An 18,598-nucleotide genomic window follows, 5' to 3' on the forward strand; every position below is an offset into this window, starting at 1 on the left:
ATACATTAAGTCAGTGAATTGTTCACACGATTATTGTGGAATTATCCGCTGGACCATTGTCTGGTATTAAGAGCGTGGTTATTATAATGTTTGCCTCTGCATGTCTCTGATTTTCACATAAGATTATGTAGGACGTTTACTGAAGTCCTATAAAAACCACACACATGAGCAGAGGTGTAACGTGAAGTTCATGGGGCCCAATGCAAAATCTGTAAGAGGGCCGCAAGTATGACACGTCATTTGTATACTGGTTTATTAAATGGGGCAGGGGAACCTCCGTGGTCCTGGTCCAACTGTAACCTTTAACACCCCATTATTACACCCAGGGGAGTAACTATCAAAGGCTGGGCCCCATAGCAAACTTTTGACTGCCCCCCCCTTTTGGGTGCCACATACAGCCCCCCTTGTAGATAGTGGCCCACTGTAGATTCTGCCACACAGCACCCCCTTGTAGATAGTGCTATACAGCCCCCTGTAAATTGTGCTATATAGCCCCCCTTTAGATAGTCACCCACTTGTAGATAGCAGCCCCCTGCTTGTAGATAGCGCCATAAGCCCCCCTGTAGATATTCACACCCACTTGAAGATAGAAGCCCCCCTTGTAGATAGTGCCTAACAGCCCACTGTAGATAGCGCGATACAGCCCCTCGTCCTGTAGATAGTGCCATACAGCCCCCTCCTGTAGATAGCGCCATACAGCCCCCCCTCCTGTAGATAGCGCCATACAGCCCCCCTCCTGTAGATAGCGCTATACAGCCCCTCATCTTGTAAATAGCACCATACAGTCCCCCTCCTGTAGGTAGCGCAATACAGCCCCAACCCCCCCAAAAAACACCATAAAAACGGCCTGTAGCCTAGTTAAAGGGGTTGTAAAACAAAACACATGTATCCCCTATCCACAGGATAGAAGATACATGTGTGATCACTGGGGGTCCAACCACTGGGACCCCCCAGTGATAAGAGCAGGGAACCAAAAGTCCCCCAAAGTGCTCCATGAGAAGCATGGAACTTCCGGTGGTCTGTGTATGGCTTTTGTGTCTGGAAGCTCCATACAAATGAATGGAGCATCGGCCATGCATGCGCACAAGCCCCCTGTAGATGATGCCACATAGACCCCATGTAGATAATGCCACATAGATCCCCTATAGATGATTCCACACCCCCCCGTAGATGTCACCCCTCCCGTAAATAATGCCACACACACCATCTGTAGATGCTACACACACCCCCTGTAGATTATTCCACACACAGCCCCCCTGTATATAGTGCCACGTACTTACCCTGTAGATAGTCCCCACCCGCCTACCTGTAGATAGAGCCATTGTGGCTCCCTCTATGAGCGGAAACCCCGGCCAGGTGTCGGCAATTCCCTGGCCGGTGATTACACTGCAGGAGGTGACATCACTGCTCTTAAATAGACCGTAAAGTCATGGGCTACTCCTAGAGCGCCGGTATCCCCGGTCAAAGTTTTGCTGACGCACTAGCCGGGAATTCTGCTCATAGAGGGAGCTCTGACTTCACTGTCCATATAAAGGCAGTGATGTCAGTGGCACCTTCTGCAGCGGAATCACCGGCCAGTGCGTCGGCAACGCATTGGGAGGGGATTTCGCTCCAGAAGAAGTCTATGGTGGAGCAGGAAGTGGATAGTTTCCTGCTCTGCCGTAGTATTCAATTGTATCTGCGTCCTGAGGACAAATCCCGGGACAGTAATTTGCTGGGACTGTCTCTGTAAATTCAGGAAAGTCCCGGCAAATTCGGGACAGTTGGCAAGTATGCACATGTATCCCCTATTCTTTAGATAGGGGATACATGTGTTTTGTGAGACAACCCCTTTAATCGAAGAGCGGGGAGATACCTCCCTGCTCTGCCCTAGTGTTCAATAGTATCTGCGTTCTAAGGATGCAGATACTATAGAAAGTGGCGTCGCTACCGCTGTAGCAGCAATAGCGGCTGCTAGCAGTGCCACCAGGCATGGGTGGGCCGTGATGGCGGGCGGCACGAGCCCTCTAATGCCGTGGGCCCTGTAGCAGCTGCTATGGCTGTTACAGCAATAGTTATACTACTGATTACAACCCTGCATCTAACAATAATTTATGCCTAATATAGTATCATTACATTAACAAACTCAGCACTGCTTCATCTGTTGGTGGAAAAAATATATTAAAAAAACACTAACCTAAATGTTTCTTATTTTAGAACTGTACCATTACAGAATGAATTGCTAATATAATTCAATTTTTTAGCCTCTTCCTGATTTGAATTGGCTGATAACAGGGAACAACAGATTGTGTTTATTCACCTACTCAGCAAGTGAAGATCAAATCGACTGTAGGTGGAATGTCCCTTTAAATAACTTTGTGTAACACCTGAATTTCTTTGTTTTCCAGAATCTTATAAAGAATCTACCAGAGCAGAAGGAGCTAAGTTTGTTGTCACAGCTCAAGAGCGAATACGAGGACCTGTGCGAGCCGGAGCAATTTGGAGTAGTGGTATGTACCGAAAACAGACCAATAATTCAGCCGGGCTTTGTCATCTGTCAGACGGAATAAAAAGAAAGACATTTCAATTGTGTATTGATTTTTCCATTATAGTAACTACTTACATTGGCGCGTGTGAACACTGGCCCGGTGCCTCCTGGTAATATTATTTATCAGAGGCCGGCCAGATCCAGAGAAAGCTGAGATCTTTGTGAAACAGGATAAAGAAAAATAATCATAATAAACAATGTATATATTCGCATTGAGGATTGGTGGCTGCTTGTGCGCGTACATCATTGGAACGTTCATTCTTGTAAAACTAAAGGAATCAAGGCATGAAAACAATGGGGCTCAGGTATATGCCTGTTTACAACGTGACCGTGGAGCCGTTACAATGTACAATCCACTAAAATAAGTAACAAACTCACCAGATTACAGTTTAGCTACATTGTTTTATATTAAGTACAATCGTTACTTTGTCATGTAGGAAGAAGTGTAATAATAGATACGTACTAATCTCTCTTCTGCGTTCTCAGCCGTCCTTTCACGGTTACAATGTGCGCTATTGCTAGGCTCTGTTCACATATGTGCTGGTGGCTGTGGCAGATTTGATAGCACTACATGCAGCAATATTAATACCGTCAAGATGGCAGAAACCGCAATGAAATCTCGTTATATGTCAATGGGGTTTGTTGAGCGCCGTTGGAATCTGTTGTATGAGAGACTGGAAGTCACGACCCTGTCAATGTATTGTGGCATTTGGATTTTCAGGATTACTTTTGAATTAATGGTTTTGATCTCTTTCTCTTTCTTTTTTTATCTTTTTCTCTCTCTCGCTCTTTTTCTCGCTCTTTTTCTCGCTCTTTTTCTCGCTCTTTTTCTCGCTCTTTTTCTCGCTCTTTTTCTCGCTCTTTTTCTCGCTCTTTTTCTCGCTCTTTTTCTCGCTCTTTCTTTCTCCTTTCTTTCTTTCTTTCCCTCGCTCTCTTTCGCTCTCTTTTTCTTTCGCTCTCTTTTTCTTTCGCTCTCTCTTTCTTTCGCTCTCTCTTTCTTTCGCTCTCTCTTTCTTTCGCTCTCTCTTTCTTTCGCTCTCTGTCTTTCGCTCTCTCTTTCTCTCGCTCCCTCTCTCTCTTTCGCTCTCCCTCTCTCTTTCGCTCCCTCTCTTTCTTTCGCTCCCTCTCTTTCTTTCTCTCCCTCTCTTTCTTTCGCTCCCTCTCTCTCTTTCGCTCCCTCTCTCTCTTTCGCTCCCTCTCTCTCTTTCGCTCTCTCTCTCTTTCGCTCTCTCTCTCTCTTTCGCTCTCTCTCTCTCTTTTGCTCTCTCTCTCTCTTTCGCTCTCTCTCTCTTTCGCTCTCTCTCTCTCTTTCGCTCTCTCTCTTTCGCTCTCCCTCTCTTTCGCTCTCCCTCTCTTTCTTTCGCTCCCTCTCTTTCTTTCGCTCCCTCTCTCTCTTTCGCTCCCTCTCTCTCTTTCGCTCCCTCTCTCTCTTTCGCTCCCTCTCTCTCTTTCGCTCTCTCTCTCTTTCGCTCTCTCTCTCTCTTTCGCTCTCTCTCTCTTTCGCTCTCTCTCTCTCTTTCGCTCTCTCTCTCTCTTTCGCTCTCTCTCTCTTTCGCTCTCTCTCTCGCTTTCTCTTTCTCTCTTTCGCTCTCTCTCTCTCTTTCGCTCTCTCTCTCTCTTTCGCTCTCTCTCTCTCTTTCGCTCTCTCTCTCTCTTTCGCTCTCTCTCTCTCTTTCGCTCTCTCTCTCTCTTTCGCTCTCTCTCTCTCTATTTCGCTCTCTCTCTCTCTTTCGCTCTCTCTCTCTCTATTTCGCTCTCTCTCTCTCTATTTCGCTCTCTCTCTTTCTTTCGTTCTCTCTCTTTCTCTCTTTTTCTCTCAACCTCTAAGGGAATGTTCACGTTAGCGTTGTCCTTCCGTTGAGGGGTTCCGTCTGAGGTTTCCGTCAGGTTAACCCCTCAACGGGAAAGGCAAACGAAAATCTTCGCTTTGACTTCGCTATTGATTCCGTCAAAACAATGGAAACCTGTCACAATGGTGACCAACGCAAACCATTAACAACAATTCCGTCACCATTGAGATCAATAGTGAGGGAAACGTAAGCTAAGGTTTCCGTTTGCCTTTCCATTGAGGGGTTAAACTGATGGAAACCGCCGATGGAACCCCCCAACGGAAGGGCAACGCTGATGTGAACAGGCCCTTATTTGTCTCTCTCTCCTTTGGCGGCTTTTTTGTAACCAGAAGTGCAGTATATGTACATTTTATGTTACAGAATTGTTGTTCAATGCTACTGAGTGATCGTTCAGGAAAGGCAGGTGGTTGACTGATCGACTTGTCAGCGGATGCTACATTCAAGCGAGTCCTTATGAAAACAGCAATGAGGCAACTACTTGGGAGATTATTAAATTACCTCCACAAAACGGTTTAGCAATTGATGGCGCTTAAGTGGCGCAATTAACACATTGAAGTCAAATTGGGGTATAGAGCGATGCGTTGTGGTCGTTATTGCTCACTAATGGCCATCAACATGAATGGATACTAATGAGCAATAAGGAAAATTGCAATTCAGCTTTGAAGAGTAGAATTAAAAATAAATAAGGGCATAATTAAACCTGAGTGCTACAATTTATCATGTAGTTTTTTAATGCAAAATAATGTTTTTTGCCTTTTTCATACAAGGTGCAGATTTTTCCCCAATTAAAAAAATGACCAAATGATACAATAGCTGCACTTGGCCACTGTATAGTTTCGCTATAAATAATAAAAAAGTTGTTGAGAATTTAGAGCAGTGTCAGCAAATACGACATTAATCACAACAATTCAAATAATAAGCAAAAAGTGATATTTTTCTCTTTATTGTAAACTTTTTGTTTTAACTTAAAGGGGTTGTCCGGTTTGTGCTCAATTCCTTTTTGTTAGATGGATTCCCTGAAAATAAGCTGGTCACAGGGTGTCCCTCTGCTGGGACCTCCAGCGATCAGCTGTAATCTGCAGGGGAACCTGGCAGTAAGTGTTCAATTTCCCTGCAGCGCCACCACAGTGGAAATAAAGGACTACATGGTTATTGGGTTGTCCGTGTAATGCATGGGCATACTGGGTGCTCCAGAGAGCGATGCTCATTGTAGCCACTCTCCACTACGGCTAATTGAGGTCCCAAATTAAGTACTCCCCTATATTAACTTAAAATGGTCAATTTGGATATTTAATCCTAAAACTCCACATGCTTGAATCGGAGGGTTCAGCATTTGTTCAGACCCCAAGTAGAGTGACCGGCATGACCCTCAAACCTGTCCCTGATGGTGTTATAGGGAAAAATGCACAGCCAAGGTTGAAGGTCCGTCTGAGCTGGGCCCGTTACTCCATGTGGCCCATATGATGTCTTTATAATACATTCACCCTTGAATGGGATACAGCATTGCTCCGCTCACACAGACCGTATCTAAAGACTTCATTTCAGGTTGCAATATAATCTGATTGTTGTGATGTACGACTTTGATATTAGAGAATGGTGCCCTGCCCACAAAGGCAATTTTTAATACCAAGAAACAAGCAGAGTACGGTGACCTCGCTCAGCTCGATAATGTTCCCCAGACGGACCGGAAAATGAAGCCTCTTATAGCGAAGCAACATTTTATGGAAGACTTTATGGGGAGATGGAGGTAATTGTCTATCTGGGGAATTGTTACTATTACACTGAAGTGACAAAGGTCTGAAGAACAGAAGTGAGAAAAAAGTTTTTATTGCCCATTGTCTATCTATCTATCTCATATCTATCTATCTATCTATCTATCTATCTATCTATCTATCTATCTATCTATCTATCTATCTATCTATCTATCTATCTATCTATCTATCTATCTATCTATCTATCTATCTATCTATCTATCTATCTATCTATCTCATATCTATCTATCTATCTATCTATCTATCTATCTATCTCATATCTATCTATCTATCTATCTATCTATCTATCTATCTATCTATCTATCTATCTATCTATCTATCTATCTATCTATCTATCTATCTATCTATCTATCTATCTATCTATCTATCTATCTATCTATCTATCTATCTATCTATCTCATATCTATCCTATCTATCTATCTATCTATCTATCTATCTATCTATCTATCTATCTATCTATCTATCTATCTATCTATCTATCTATCTATCTATCTATCTATCTATCTATCTATCTATCTATCTCATATCTATCTCATATCTATCTCATATCTATCTATCTATCTATCTATCTATCTATCTATCTATCTATCTATCTATCTATCTATCTATCTATCTATCTATCTATCTACCTATCTCATATCTATCTATCTATCTATCTATCTATCTATCTATCTATCTATCTATCTATCTATCTATCTATCTATCTATCTATCTATCTATCTCATATCTATCTATCTATCTATCTATCTATCTATCTATCTATCTATCTATCTACCTATCTCATATCTATCTATCTATCTATCTATCTATCTATCTATCTATCTATCTATCTCATATCTATCTCATATCTATCTATCTATCTATCTATCTATCTATCTATCTATCTATCTATCTATCTATCTATCTATCTATCTATCTATCTATCTATCTATCTATCTATCTATCTACCTATCTACCTATCTCATATCTATCTATCTATCTATCTATCTATCTATCTATCTATCTATCTATCTATCTATCTATCTATCTATCTATCTCATATCTATCTATCTATCTATCTATCTATCTATCTATCTATCTATCTATCTATCTATCTATCTATCTATCTATCTATCTATCTATCTATCTATCTATCTATCTCATATCTATCTATCTATCTATCTCATATCTATCTATCTATCTATCTATCTATCTATCTATCTATCTATCTATCTATCTATCTATCTATCTATCTATCTATCTATCTATCTCATATCTTTCTATCTCATATCTATCTATCTATCGATCTTTAATATTCAGTCCACTTTCAGATAATTGTGAATTATTTCTGCTTAAAAATAGATTTTACCAGTTACTTTTTCTGTTAATTGAGGTTTCTCCGTCTGACACCTACTAAGAACAATAACCTGGAAACATCAATAGTGATTTCTTTATATTCCCGGTCTAATGTCATCTCTCTGTGACATGGAGCAAGTCATTTCATCAACCTCTATGTGTCCGCTACAAATAATTAGATCTTGGAGGTTGTAGTAAAAGTGGACTCATAAGCATCGTATAATACTGGATAAATCTCATTAAAAATCGCGCAGGTGATAAGAGCTCGCTCTTGAATATGATTTACCTTTATAAATAAAGAATAATAGTATTGTCTTCTGCCCTTAAATTATATGTAATATCGCCACGGGAATAGCCACTACTTGGCAGGCGTCCGCGGTCAGGGACGGAGAAGGTTATGGACAGTTCCCGAGTTTATTGCGAAGTAAAAACTTTTAAACAATGCAAATAATAAAACACGGTTGTCAATGATAATAGAAAAGTACCCTCACGTTATATTCTTATATGATTATCTTCAGGGGTGCACACAAAGAAGGGGCCCTATAGCAAAATCACATGGAGCCCCATCGTAGTGCTGGTTCATGACACCGCACCTATCATCCAAGGACAGAATGTCCCCCACTTGCCACACACCACTTTCTTGTACAAGGCATAAAACTTCAAGCGGCCCCCATGATATTGCAACACCTGCAGAGGGAAGAACCCATGGTGCCCTTACCTTATGGGCAGACCTTGTGACCAGGACTTGTTTGGTCTCATCACCTTTACTACTTGTTCACATGAACCTGTGCAGGACTCCCTTTTCCTGATTAACTACATTTTTTAGCAAGGATGGAGACCCTTCTGTCCTCAGTAGCAAAACCCGGCATCATAATGGGAGATCCATTTTGATCGTTGCCGCTCTCTTCTGTGTGCCGCTGGGAGGAGCCCTGCAAAGGTTCACGCCCATGAGCAAGAAGGATGGGGCTAATCTAAGCTGCTAGAATCCCATAGTAGTGCCAGCTAAAGGGCTTGTCTCTATGCCTTGTACATTTTTGATGATCTTCTTTACAATTTATGCACCAAAGCATCTTGTTACTTGATTGAAACTTTGTTGCCATAACTTTTAAGTTACTAAATATTCCACAACAATGTGCAACAAACTGATAAAGGAAAAAAAAAAAAAGAAGACAAATTACTATATAGTAACATTAAATTAAAGTGATATCTACAGGGTCAGGCAGAATAGATTGATGATGGCTCCACCACTATTGACACTTTATTGTGTGCCACTGCGGGGGTCAACTCCCGGACCACCAAGAATTTTATCTATTGACAGGACTTAATGATAATAAAATTCCCCTTCAAATAACCATTTACTGACATACTTTAATTATCAATAATTCCCCTCCCCCGCTGAGCTGTGGGCAAGTAGACATTTTGATTCTGTTTCCCCTTGTGACGGCAAAGCTAACCCAACTTGGTTCCATTTGGAGTTGCCGGGCCATTAACAGACTACAGCTGCTATAACATGTATATTTGGATGGGAAAAGGATATTGTAGGACTTTTTAACTTCCTGCTCTGTCATGTGACTACTTTTAAATTGCTCCAGTGACCAAAGGAGCGCTATCAACTACTAAAGTATGTTAGCAAGTTGTTTTTTAGGGGATACAGTAACTGAAGTAGCTGCGAAGTGGAGATATCATTTAAATCATACAGGTAAGCAGGGGCGTGTACCATGGGGGAGGATCCTGCTCCCAGTTCACACCCTGGAGTTACCATTTATACTCTCCCCCTCATACCTTGTTCTGGTCTCCGGACCCCTCTTTTCCATGTCCTTAGCTGCTCAATTACTGTTGGGGTTATGAAGCATTATACTCTCTCGCAATAAGAGTTGGGGTCCAAAGTGCGGAATTCAGTGGTATAATGCAGGGGCCCAGATCTCTTTAGTGGTACAATACTACAAGTGGGTATCTTAGAAAATATATCATTATTTGTGGAGTCCCATGGGTAGGATCTGCTGTGTCTTTCATGTGACTTGTTCCATGGAACTTTCCATCAATTTGGCCATCGTATCATTTTAGCTTTGGCTTTTTCTTCTTTTTCCCCGGGATTACAATATGACAATGCATCAGTAAGTCATTACCGGCCGTGCCGATGCATTCAAACGCTTAATTTATTATCATAATTTAATATTTTGTATTCTGAAGAGCGGAACCCTGGTCGATCTGCCACACACAACTCATTTTGGAGACATTTTGACCTTCTCCAGCTTTTTCCCGTTTCTTCTAAAATCCTCCGCCTCAGGCCACAATTTACTCTTTGCCCCTCTCACATTAGGCACATTATAATTTGGGGACACATTTGTCAAGCTGAGAGCAGCGATAAGACTCTGCTTTCCATAACTTAATTTTTTGGAACAATGATTGTGGCCAACAGGTGATGACATAATGTCTCCTCATTGCTATTTATTGTGAGAACAGAATAGACGGAAGTCGCACATTGTGTTTGTTAATTCACACTGGATATTCCTGACATTATTTCATGGCTATTCGTGTTTTCTGTCAATTAAGCTTAGTCATTGTATAATGAAACAAATCTGAATCTTTTTGTGTGTTAATTTCTCACCATTTTGAAGATGCTTGCTGTCAGTGAATGGGAAATTGTACTACACCTAGAGGATAAAAACCCATCATGGGCTAATACCTTTCACAGCCGAGGGTTTGCTACAATTGCGTGCAACCTTTAAAATCCTCTGGGAGCTAAATGCACCGCAATCTCTCTCCTGTTTTGCCTGTTTGTTACAAGGTATCAGCGCAGGCAAAGAGATGTTCACGCTGCGTATACAGCGTATGTTCGACTTATCTGCTGGAAAATGCTGCTGACACATACGCTGAGGGGGTGCATAGATTTCTATGGGTCCAACAGATGCCAAAAAAGTATCTTTTTGGCATCCGCCAGGTTGATTTATGTTGGTATACCTTTTTTTTCTGCTGTATAGGAAAGCTAAGGCTGCTACAAAAAGAAAATATAATTTTTTAGAATGGTAGCCTATAAGGGTATGTTCACACACACTATTTACGGACGTAATTCGGGCGTTTTTGCCCCGAATTATGTCCGAAATAGCGGCTCCAAAGCGTCGGCACACATCTGCCCATTCATTAGAATGGGTTTTACGATGTTCTGTTCCGACGGAAAACAGACCCATAATTTTAGCCGTTACGGACGCTGCCGTGTGAACATACCCTAAGCGTGGCAGGCAACTCTGTATGGCTTACAGTTGTATACGTCGGAGCTTTACGTTAGGCATTTGCATCAGAAGATTTTCCCATCATATGTGCTGAACGAAACCATTAAATGTAATGTGAACGGAACCTAAAATGTATCCCCCTGGGATCCAGGCTGTTTAGTTCAGAGTATTGTTTAGACTGGAGACAATTGTAACAAATCCTCAGCTGTGGGAAGGTCTGTATACAGATGTAGCCATCTATATCTTGACTTTTAACGCATTACATACACAGTGTCCATAAACTTTCCTTGACATTTTCAATGGCTTTTCAACGGCTTTGGGTTTTGTGATATCACGTTGCAGCGAGTTATCAGAGTCCAGATAAAGATGGCTACATCTGTAGGTTGTCAGCCTCTGGATGGAAACAAAAATTCTCTAACAGCAAGTAGAGATCTTGAAAATGATGGGGCAGTGTTCAACCAGAGACCAAATAAAAAGATACTTTGTGTCACCACAACCTTTCTATTTGTTGCCATATCTCTGATGGTCATATTGTCCTGTGGTTGTTTAGTTCTTACATAGGGGGCACAGTCCCTGGCACCGGATATTGGGGTTCCCGGTGGTGTGGTCCCGGCGCCCGTCCCTACTCGTTGTGTTCTTGTATTTTTCATTTGGATAAGAATGTTTTCTGCTGCTCTTTCCTGACCTGTAAATCACAGAGTTAATTAAGTAATTTCCGCTTTTTTTCCGAAGTATGAAACACCCGGAGATTATTTTTTTTGAGAGCTCCTTATATTTCTGAAAATTTAAAGAAAAGTCCTCGAACGACAGACGTCACTATAGCAACCTCAAAGAGCGCCAACCAAATCGCCTCTTTACCTTTCCCGAATAAGAAAAGGAAACAAGGTGATTTATTCATCTCCTATTATTTATATCCGCGAACACTGAACCTTGAGAAAGCCGGCGCCAGGACAGACCCCCATTTAATTTCACATGATAGACTTAGATACACCAGCTCGGCATACAATATTACACACAAGCTTAGATACAACGGCTCAGCATACAATATTACACATAAGCTTAGATACAACGGCTCAGCATACAATATTACACAAAAGCTTAGATACAACGGCTCAGCATACAATATTACATATAAGCTTAGATACAACGGCTCAGCATACAATATTACACATGCGCTTAGATACACCAGCTCAGCATACAATATTACACATGATAAGCTTAGATACACCAGCTCAGCATACAATATTACACATGAGCTTAGATACACCGGCTCAGCATTCAATATTACACATAAGCTTAGATACACCTGCTCAGGATACAATACTACACATGATTGACTTAGATACACCAGCTCAGCATACAGTATCACACATAATAGGATCAGAAACACCAACTCCGCATACAATTTTACACATGATGAACTTAGATACACAGGCTCAGCAGACTGCAACACGATAGGCTTAGATACACCAATTCAGCAAACCGTATCACACATGATAGATTAAGTGGCTCATTATACCATATTACATGTGACAGGCTAAGATACAGCGCCTCAGCAGACAGTATCACGCATGATAGGATTAGATACACAGGCACAACAGACTGTATCACACATGATAGGATTAGATACACAGGCACAGCAGACCGTATCACACATTATAGGATTAGATACACAGGCACAGCAGACCGTATCACACATTATAGGATTAGATACACAGGCACAGCAGACCGTATCACACATTATAGGATTAGATACACAGGCACAGCAGACAGTATTACACATGTTAGGCTTAGATACACCGGCACAGCAGACAGTATTACACATGTTAGCCTTCGATACATCAGATCAGCAGACAGTATTACACATGTTAGGCTTAGATACACCAGCACAGTAGACAGTATTACACATGTTAGGCTTAGATACACCGTCACAGCAGACAGTATTACACATGTTAGGCTTAGATACACCAGCACAGTAGACCGTATTACACATGTTAGGCTTAGATACACCAGCACAGTAGACAGTATTACACATGTTAGGCTTAGATACACCGGCACAGCAGACAGTATTACACATGTTAGCCTTCGATACATCAGATCAGCAGACAGTATTACACATGTTAGGCTTAGATACACCAGCACAGTGGACAGTATTACACATGTTAGGCTTAGATACACCGGCACAGCAGACAGTATTACACATGTTAGGCTTAGATACACCAGCACAGTAGACCGTATTACACATGTTAGGCTTAGATACACCAGCACAGTGGACAGTATTACACATGTTAGGCTTAGATACACCGGCACAGCAGACAGTATTACACATGTTAGGCTTAGATACACCAGCACAGTAGACCGTATTACACATGTTAGGCTTAGATACACCAGCACAGTAGACAGTATTACACATGTTAGGCTTAGATACACCGGCACAGCAGACAGTATTACACATGTTAGGCTTAGATACACCAGCACAGTAGACCGTATTACACATGTTAGGCTTAGATACACCAGCACAGTAGACAGTATTACACATGTTAGGCTTCGATACATCAGATCAGCATTCACTATCCTAATAACAAAAATTCTCAACAAAAGTCAGGCGCAGCATTAGGTAGAAGAATAGATGAATGTAACGCGCTATTACTGTGGAGAGTTCTTTGTCCGACTTTCTCCCATATTACACGTGACCCTTTTTCCTTTTTACCAACCCATTTTTCTGTTCTGACCAAATGATCGTGTTTTCCACACTTTTAAATATGACCTCATTGAGGCCGGCATTTAGCGTAATTGAATACTTCAATGTGTATCCACACAGTATTTTTATCACAATTCAGTGTGTAATTATAGTAAATGCTCTGTGATTGTGTTCATATAGCAGCCCCTGTGGGTTACAGTATTACCGAGCAGTATATAGCATGCCAAATCCGGCACTCTCTATTATTACAGTATCCCGGCGCTATATGCTGCCATTTATATGTTACGTTTGTTGTTTCTACTAAACCTGTTCTAATCCGGTAGACAGGTGAGCGCAGCAATGTAACATAATATACTGGAAGCAATAGTGTCCATCCTCTGGACTTACCAATGACCGGACTGAAGCTTGATCGTATTATGAACTGGATCAGTAGAAAAGTCAAGTATTCTGGAAAGAGTTTAAGAGCAAAGAAGAAGAGTGCCGCAGGCTGTCAGGCAATGCTGAGAGTAGTAGTTTCTGCTCCAGGTGAACAATAAAACTGCTACATTTCTTTGCAATAAATCCCAAGTCCTACGATTATTTTCTTACAATTATGTCCCAGGCTGTATCTCTATTGATTTCTATTGAGTAGGAGGAGAAGTTAGCTACTTCCTTCCTCCCTGATGTCATTATTGAGCTTCACTTCCCAGCATTCATTCTTTTTCAGCTTGTTAAAAAAGAATCCTAAACCCTGTCGTTTTTCAGGGTGTAAAATAAGGCGAAGACTCTTATCTGTCTGACACATCCCTGATGGACAAATAAACATTGGGTCACTGATACCACATCGTGATTCATACATTACATCTAGAGACTCAATCAAGCAGTGGGATGGATGGGAGGTTCAGCATTCTCTCACTGTGACTGACTACCAGGGAGAGTGGGATGGAGGAGGGTGACCTGTGACTAATATGATTGACATTGGTATCGGTCAGACAGCTACTTCCTGCCCCTGAAACTTGACTTTTTCAATGGCTTTTGTTGTATGATCTCACGCTGCAGCAAGTTATGAGTCAAGATAAAGATGGCTACATCTTTATAGACTGCTGATGGGAAAATGCAGTATTGGTCATATTAGCCATATTATCTGCACACTTACGGCCAGCCTTACTCCTCGTTCTATGTAAACTTTTCTGCATGAATATTTTTGCTGTTCTGTAAGGACTTAACTAAAAGATCATTCTACAAGTTTCCTTTATGTCTCATGCAACAAACATTGGCCTTTTCACTAATATGTTATATGTGTAAATGATTATGTGAAACTTCTCATACTCAGAATAATCCGTGGAAAGCCTAAAGATCCAAAACGTAACTCTCTTATGCAGCAGGTAATGTCTCGGCCGAGGACGCTTCTTCATTGTGGAGTCACCTCTAAGCGTTGTCGCTGCCGTGACCTTGGTTTTGCAGAAGACTAATGAGCCACACATACTGTAGCCCTTGAAAAAGTGACAATATGACCCATGTATGATAGAGAATATCTAAGCTGCCCCCAGCTATTCATCTTATATCCATCTTTACTATCTCGCTACCCCAATTTTAATGGCCGTGTCCCCAAACCCTTCTCTGGTAAACTAATGCAGAAGTGAAGGAGAATGGCAAGGAGGATAAAGATTGAGCGTTAGAGTCGCAGGGTCCACCACCAGCACAGAGCATTTCAGGAGAGTAATGTGCTGATCTTGTAGGGGGCAGTGACCTGTCCAATCGTGTGATCATATTAATGATGTCATAGGGTCATAATGTGAAGTAGAGAATGGAGATGGTAGGGGGTTCACAGACTGACGGTAGAAGGGTCAAGGGTTTCTGATAAAGCCCATGGAGAATATCTGTGCACCTTTATATCCTCTTCATGTAATACATTGAATGTGTTCTTCTCAATACAGATGAGCACGGTGAAAATGCTACGGCCGCGTCTCAACGGAATACTCTTCAAGTTGACCTTTGAGGAACACATGGGCAACATCAAGCCAGATATCATAGCGGTAACGCTGGCCTGCGAAGAGCTGAAGAAGAGTGAAAACTTCAAGAAAATGTTAGAACTGGTATTACTGGTGGGGAATTATATGAACTCTGGATCCCGAAATGCAAAGTCGCTCGGCTTTAATGTCAGCTTCCTCTGCAAGGTAAGAGATTACTGTACACAATGAAAGTTGTGGGATTATCCAGAATTGGGGCATTTGGGAATGTTATGATTGGTAAATGTAGATCAGTATGGAGGGATAACCTAAAAAAGTAATAAGCTCAGCTTGTTTGGTTGTACAACAATTCTTGCGGGCGTGACATCCCAATACCAATGCTGAGTCTACCAATGTAGGGAACCGTGCCCGTGGAGAGGGGGTTATGCTCGACCCTTACATTGTTTTACTACACTGAGATATTTATCTGGACGGCAGCGCTATCTGGTGCCCGCCGTTATTCCTGTACATTTCTGGTTTGATGTATGGCAGCGCCTATCTGATCCTCAGACCTTTTCCTCACCACTACTTTGTTATAGGAATTGGATCTTACAACCTTCCCCATTTTGACTGCCACACCACGGAGCAGCGCACCTCTTCTCCCCCACTCTTTGCGACTTTTTTTCCCCAGAATCTTTTATAAGAGTCGACAATTGCCACCACCATTCATAGTGTAGTGTGATGAGGAACAATGCCGGGGACCAGATAGGCGCTGCCGTCCAGATAAACATCCAAGTGTTTGGAAGCAATAGAAACGTAGAACATCACAATGACAATCCAATATTTGATTAAATTCCCGCATGCAATGCCTTTCAGATCCGTGGTATGAAGCTGCATGAAAGAGTCACTTCGACTTGGAAACATGTTGTATATTCACAGTCCATAATATTACCAGGGACTGCCTTGGATAGTCTGGCGCCCTGTTTAATATGTGTCAATTGTTGATTGAAGTCCCACACCCATGCCCTATAGTGCCCAAATAATACAATCATAAAGTGCCTGAATAATGTTGCCCAAAATACTGCTGCTTAATCTATAGACTAGGGAATATAACTACAGGCTGTGCAGCTCTCTTTCAAGTGTGAGATTGGGGGTCCAAATGTAGGATCCATCAGGGCCAGTGGTGCCCCCTTAACTCATGACCGTTGGTGTTCCCTGTACGCCCACACTAATTGCACACCCATATGACAGACCTTGTCTAATACAGATCCAATATTCAACTTTAACTTCCGTGAATTTCTGTAAAAGTTTTCAGCTGCCGCCACAACGCGTAACCTTTACTGCACGAGTCACTTTAGCAATACATAAAAATTGCACTTCATCCCGTTCCATGCCTTACAGTCCCCTCCTTGACATGTGAGAATAATACAGTTTTCTGGTGTGTCCCTCCACTCTTCTGCCAGGTGAATAATTCAGATCTGTTATTTGTTCCCAGGTAAGTTCACTTTTCTTTGGTTTGATGACAGCTCCTTGATTTTTGACAGATTTTGTTGCCGTCTTTTCTTTTTACAAGTAAATGCTTTCTGGCGTCTCAATTATTAAAGGAGCCGATCATCTGAGATGATTCCAAACAAAAGTGCGATGGAAAAAACGGGACTACTTTCTGTGAGCTGTAATTATGACTGACACTGCAAAATTAAAAGCATAAGTGAAATTGAAAAGCAAAAGCCTTCATATAATTGGCGCGGCAGACTGTTATTTATAGGCGAGCGGCAGTCACATACTGTTAATCTGGGGTGGTTTGTGATTTTTTTATTTTTTTTGGGATTAAAAGGGATTGGGGATTAAACCGTGCATTGTAAATACAAGCTATAAGATTGGTTTCTTGCTTAGGAGCTGTCCGTGCTCCCATCCTTGGCTGAATCAAGCATGGATTACCCTGGTTTAGCTGTGTACGCTACATTAAACACGCTGCGGTCAGTGGTCAGCACAACCTGACGGAAATGAATCGTGCATCTCCTGTTAAGTGAGCGGCGGCGTTCTAAGCCTTGCTTCATTACAGTGCTGTATCCAGGCAGCTCTGGAGTTCTCTCTCCCTCCAGTCCGAGCGTAATTTATGAAAAAACAAAGCCCTGTCCCTTAAACCCCATGAATATAACAATATAAAAAAAACATACAAGTATAGCAGAGCTGAGTTGGTCATTTGGCACGAATCGTGTTAATATTATGATTACTTATATGTGGTTTTACAGAAGACTTCAGCCAAACCTGATCAGTTCCAGATGAAGCAGAATTGAGTTTGTTATGGCAGAGCAGAGTTTGTCATTTGTATAATGTGGTTTTACAGAGAACGGCAAATAAACCTGACAAGGTAATGTTTGTCATTTGGCACCACTCTGCAGTACGATGCGTTAAACGTGATTTTACAGAGGGCTACAGGAAAAATAGAGGACGCTTCTACTATAACTTACCGCAATGAAATGGCGTAAATTATATCGGAAATCTATGCCAGATCCTGGATGGTGTAGATTTTATGCCAATGATGCGACACATTTATTAAGAGGCGTGTGCCACCTAATAAATGTGTTGCTTCTTATTAAAACGGGTGTATGAAAAGCCAGTATTAATAATTCCCTCCTCTGTGTTTTCTTTCCGCACATTTATCGGTTATCAGGTGTTAAGGGATGTAAAAAGGGACTAAACCCTGGAACCAAAATAGCAACTCCCCTCTTCCAAGGAAAAAAGTTACTCCTTGTGGGCGGGTATAGAAAAAAAAACGTTTGTCCCGCCCCTGCTCATGAGGATTTCCAATTGAAAAGTTGATGTTAACACCGAATCCATGTCTTTCTATCGTCTCCCCTATCCCGGGATGAGCCCGACCTCCCGCTGTCATCCCCTTGTCGAGCTCCGGCTCCTTCTCGTGCGGTTGATGTGATTTGTATTACTAGGAGTAAACTCTGAGAAACGTGCCCAGCGTCTGCCAAACTTCAGATGAAATAGAACATATCTGCGGGGAAATATCATCATCACGTTGTTTTGGAGGAAGGAGATTAGGATTTTCAAATCAAATGCTGCACATTCTCCGCAGTCTTCTGGGAAATGGATCCTCTCCCAGCAGCAACAACTTCCCATCAGAATATAATAATCAACATTTACATGGACGATCAGGAGCCGCAAACTCATCAAAACAGAGCGTTGTCGGGATTCACAACCCCCCCTCCCCCATTCTCGTTTTTGTATTGTAATAAAGTTGCA

The 18,598-nt window shown here is 41.8% G+C and overlaps 1 protein-coding gene across 4 annotated transcripts in view; it reads left to right on the forward strand.

Moving 5' to 3' along the window:
- The window catches only part of DIAPH2 (diaphanous related formin 2), a 952,586-nt gene that overhangs the window by 475,660 nt on the left and 458,328 nt on the right, over positions 1-18,598 (forward strand). For all 4 annotated transcript variants that reach the window (XM_075836589.1, XM_075836591.1, XM_075836588.1 and 1 more), the window contains 2 exons: positions 2,388-2,489; positions 15,332-15,571. In XM_075836589.1, the coding sequence (XP_075692704.1) occupies positions 2,388-2,489; positions 15,332-15,571 (342 nt within the window). The remainder of the gene's footprint in view (positions 1-2,387; positions 2,490-15,331; positions 15,572-18,598) is intronic.

This window comes from Rhinoderma darwinii, chromosome 8 (genome assembly GCF_050947455.1).
Source record: "Rhinoderma darwinii isolate aRhiDar2 chromosome 8, aRhiDar2.hap1, whole genome shotgun sequence".
Classification (NCBI taxonomy): Eukaryota; Metazoa; Chordata; class Amphibia; order Anura; family Rhinodermatidae; genus Rhinoderma; species Rhinoderma darwinii.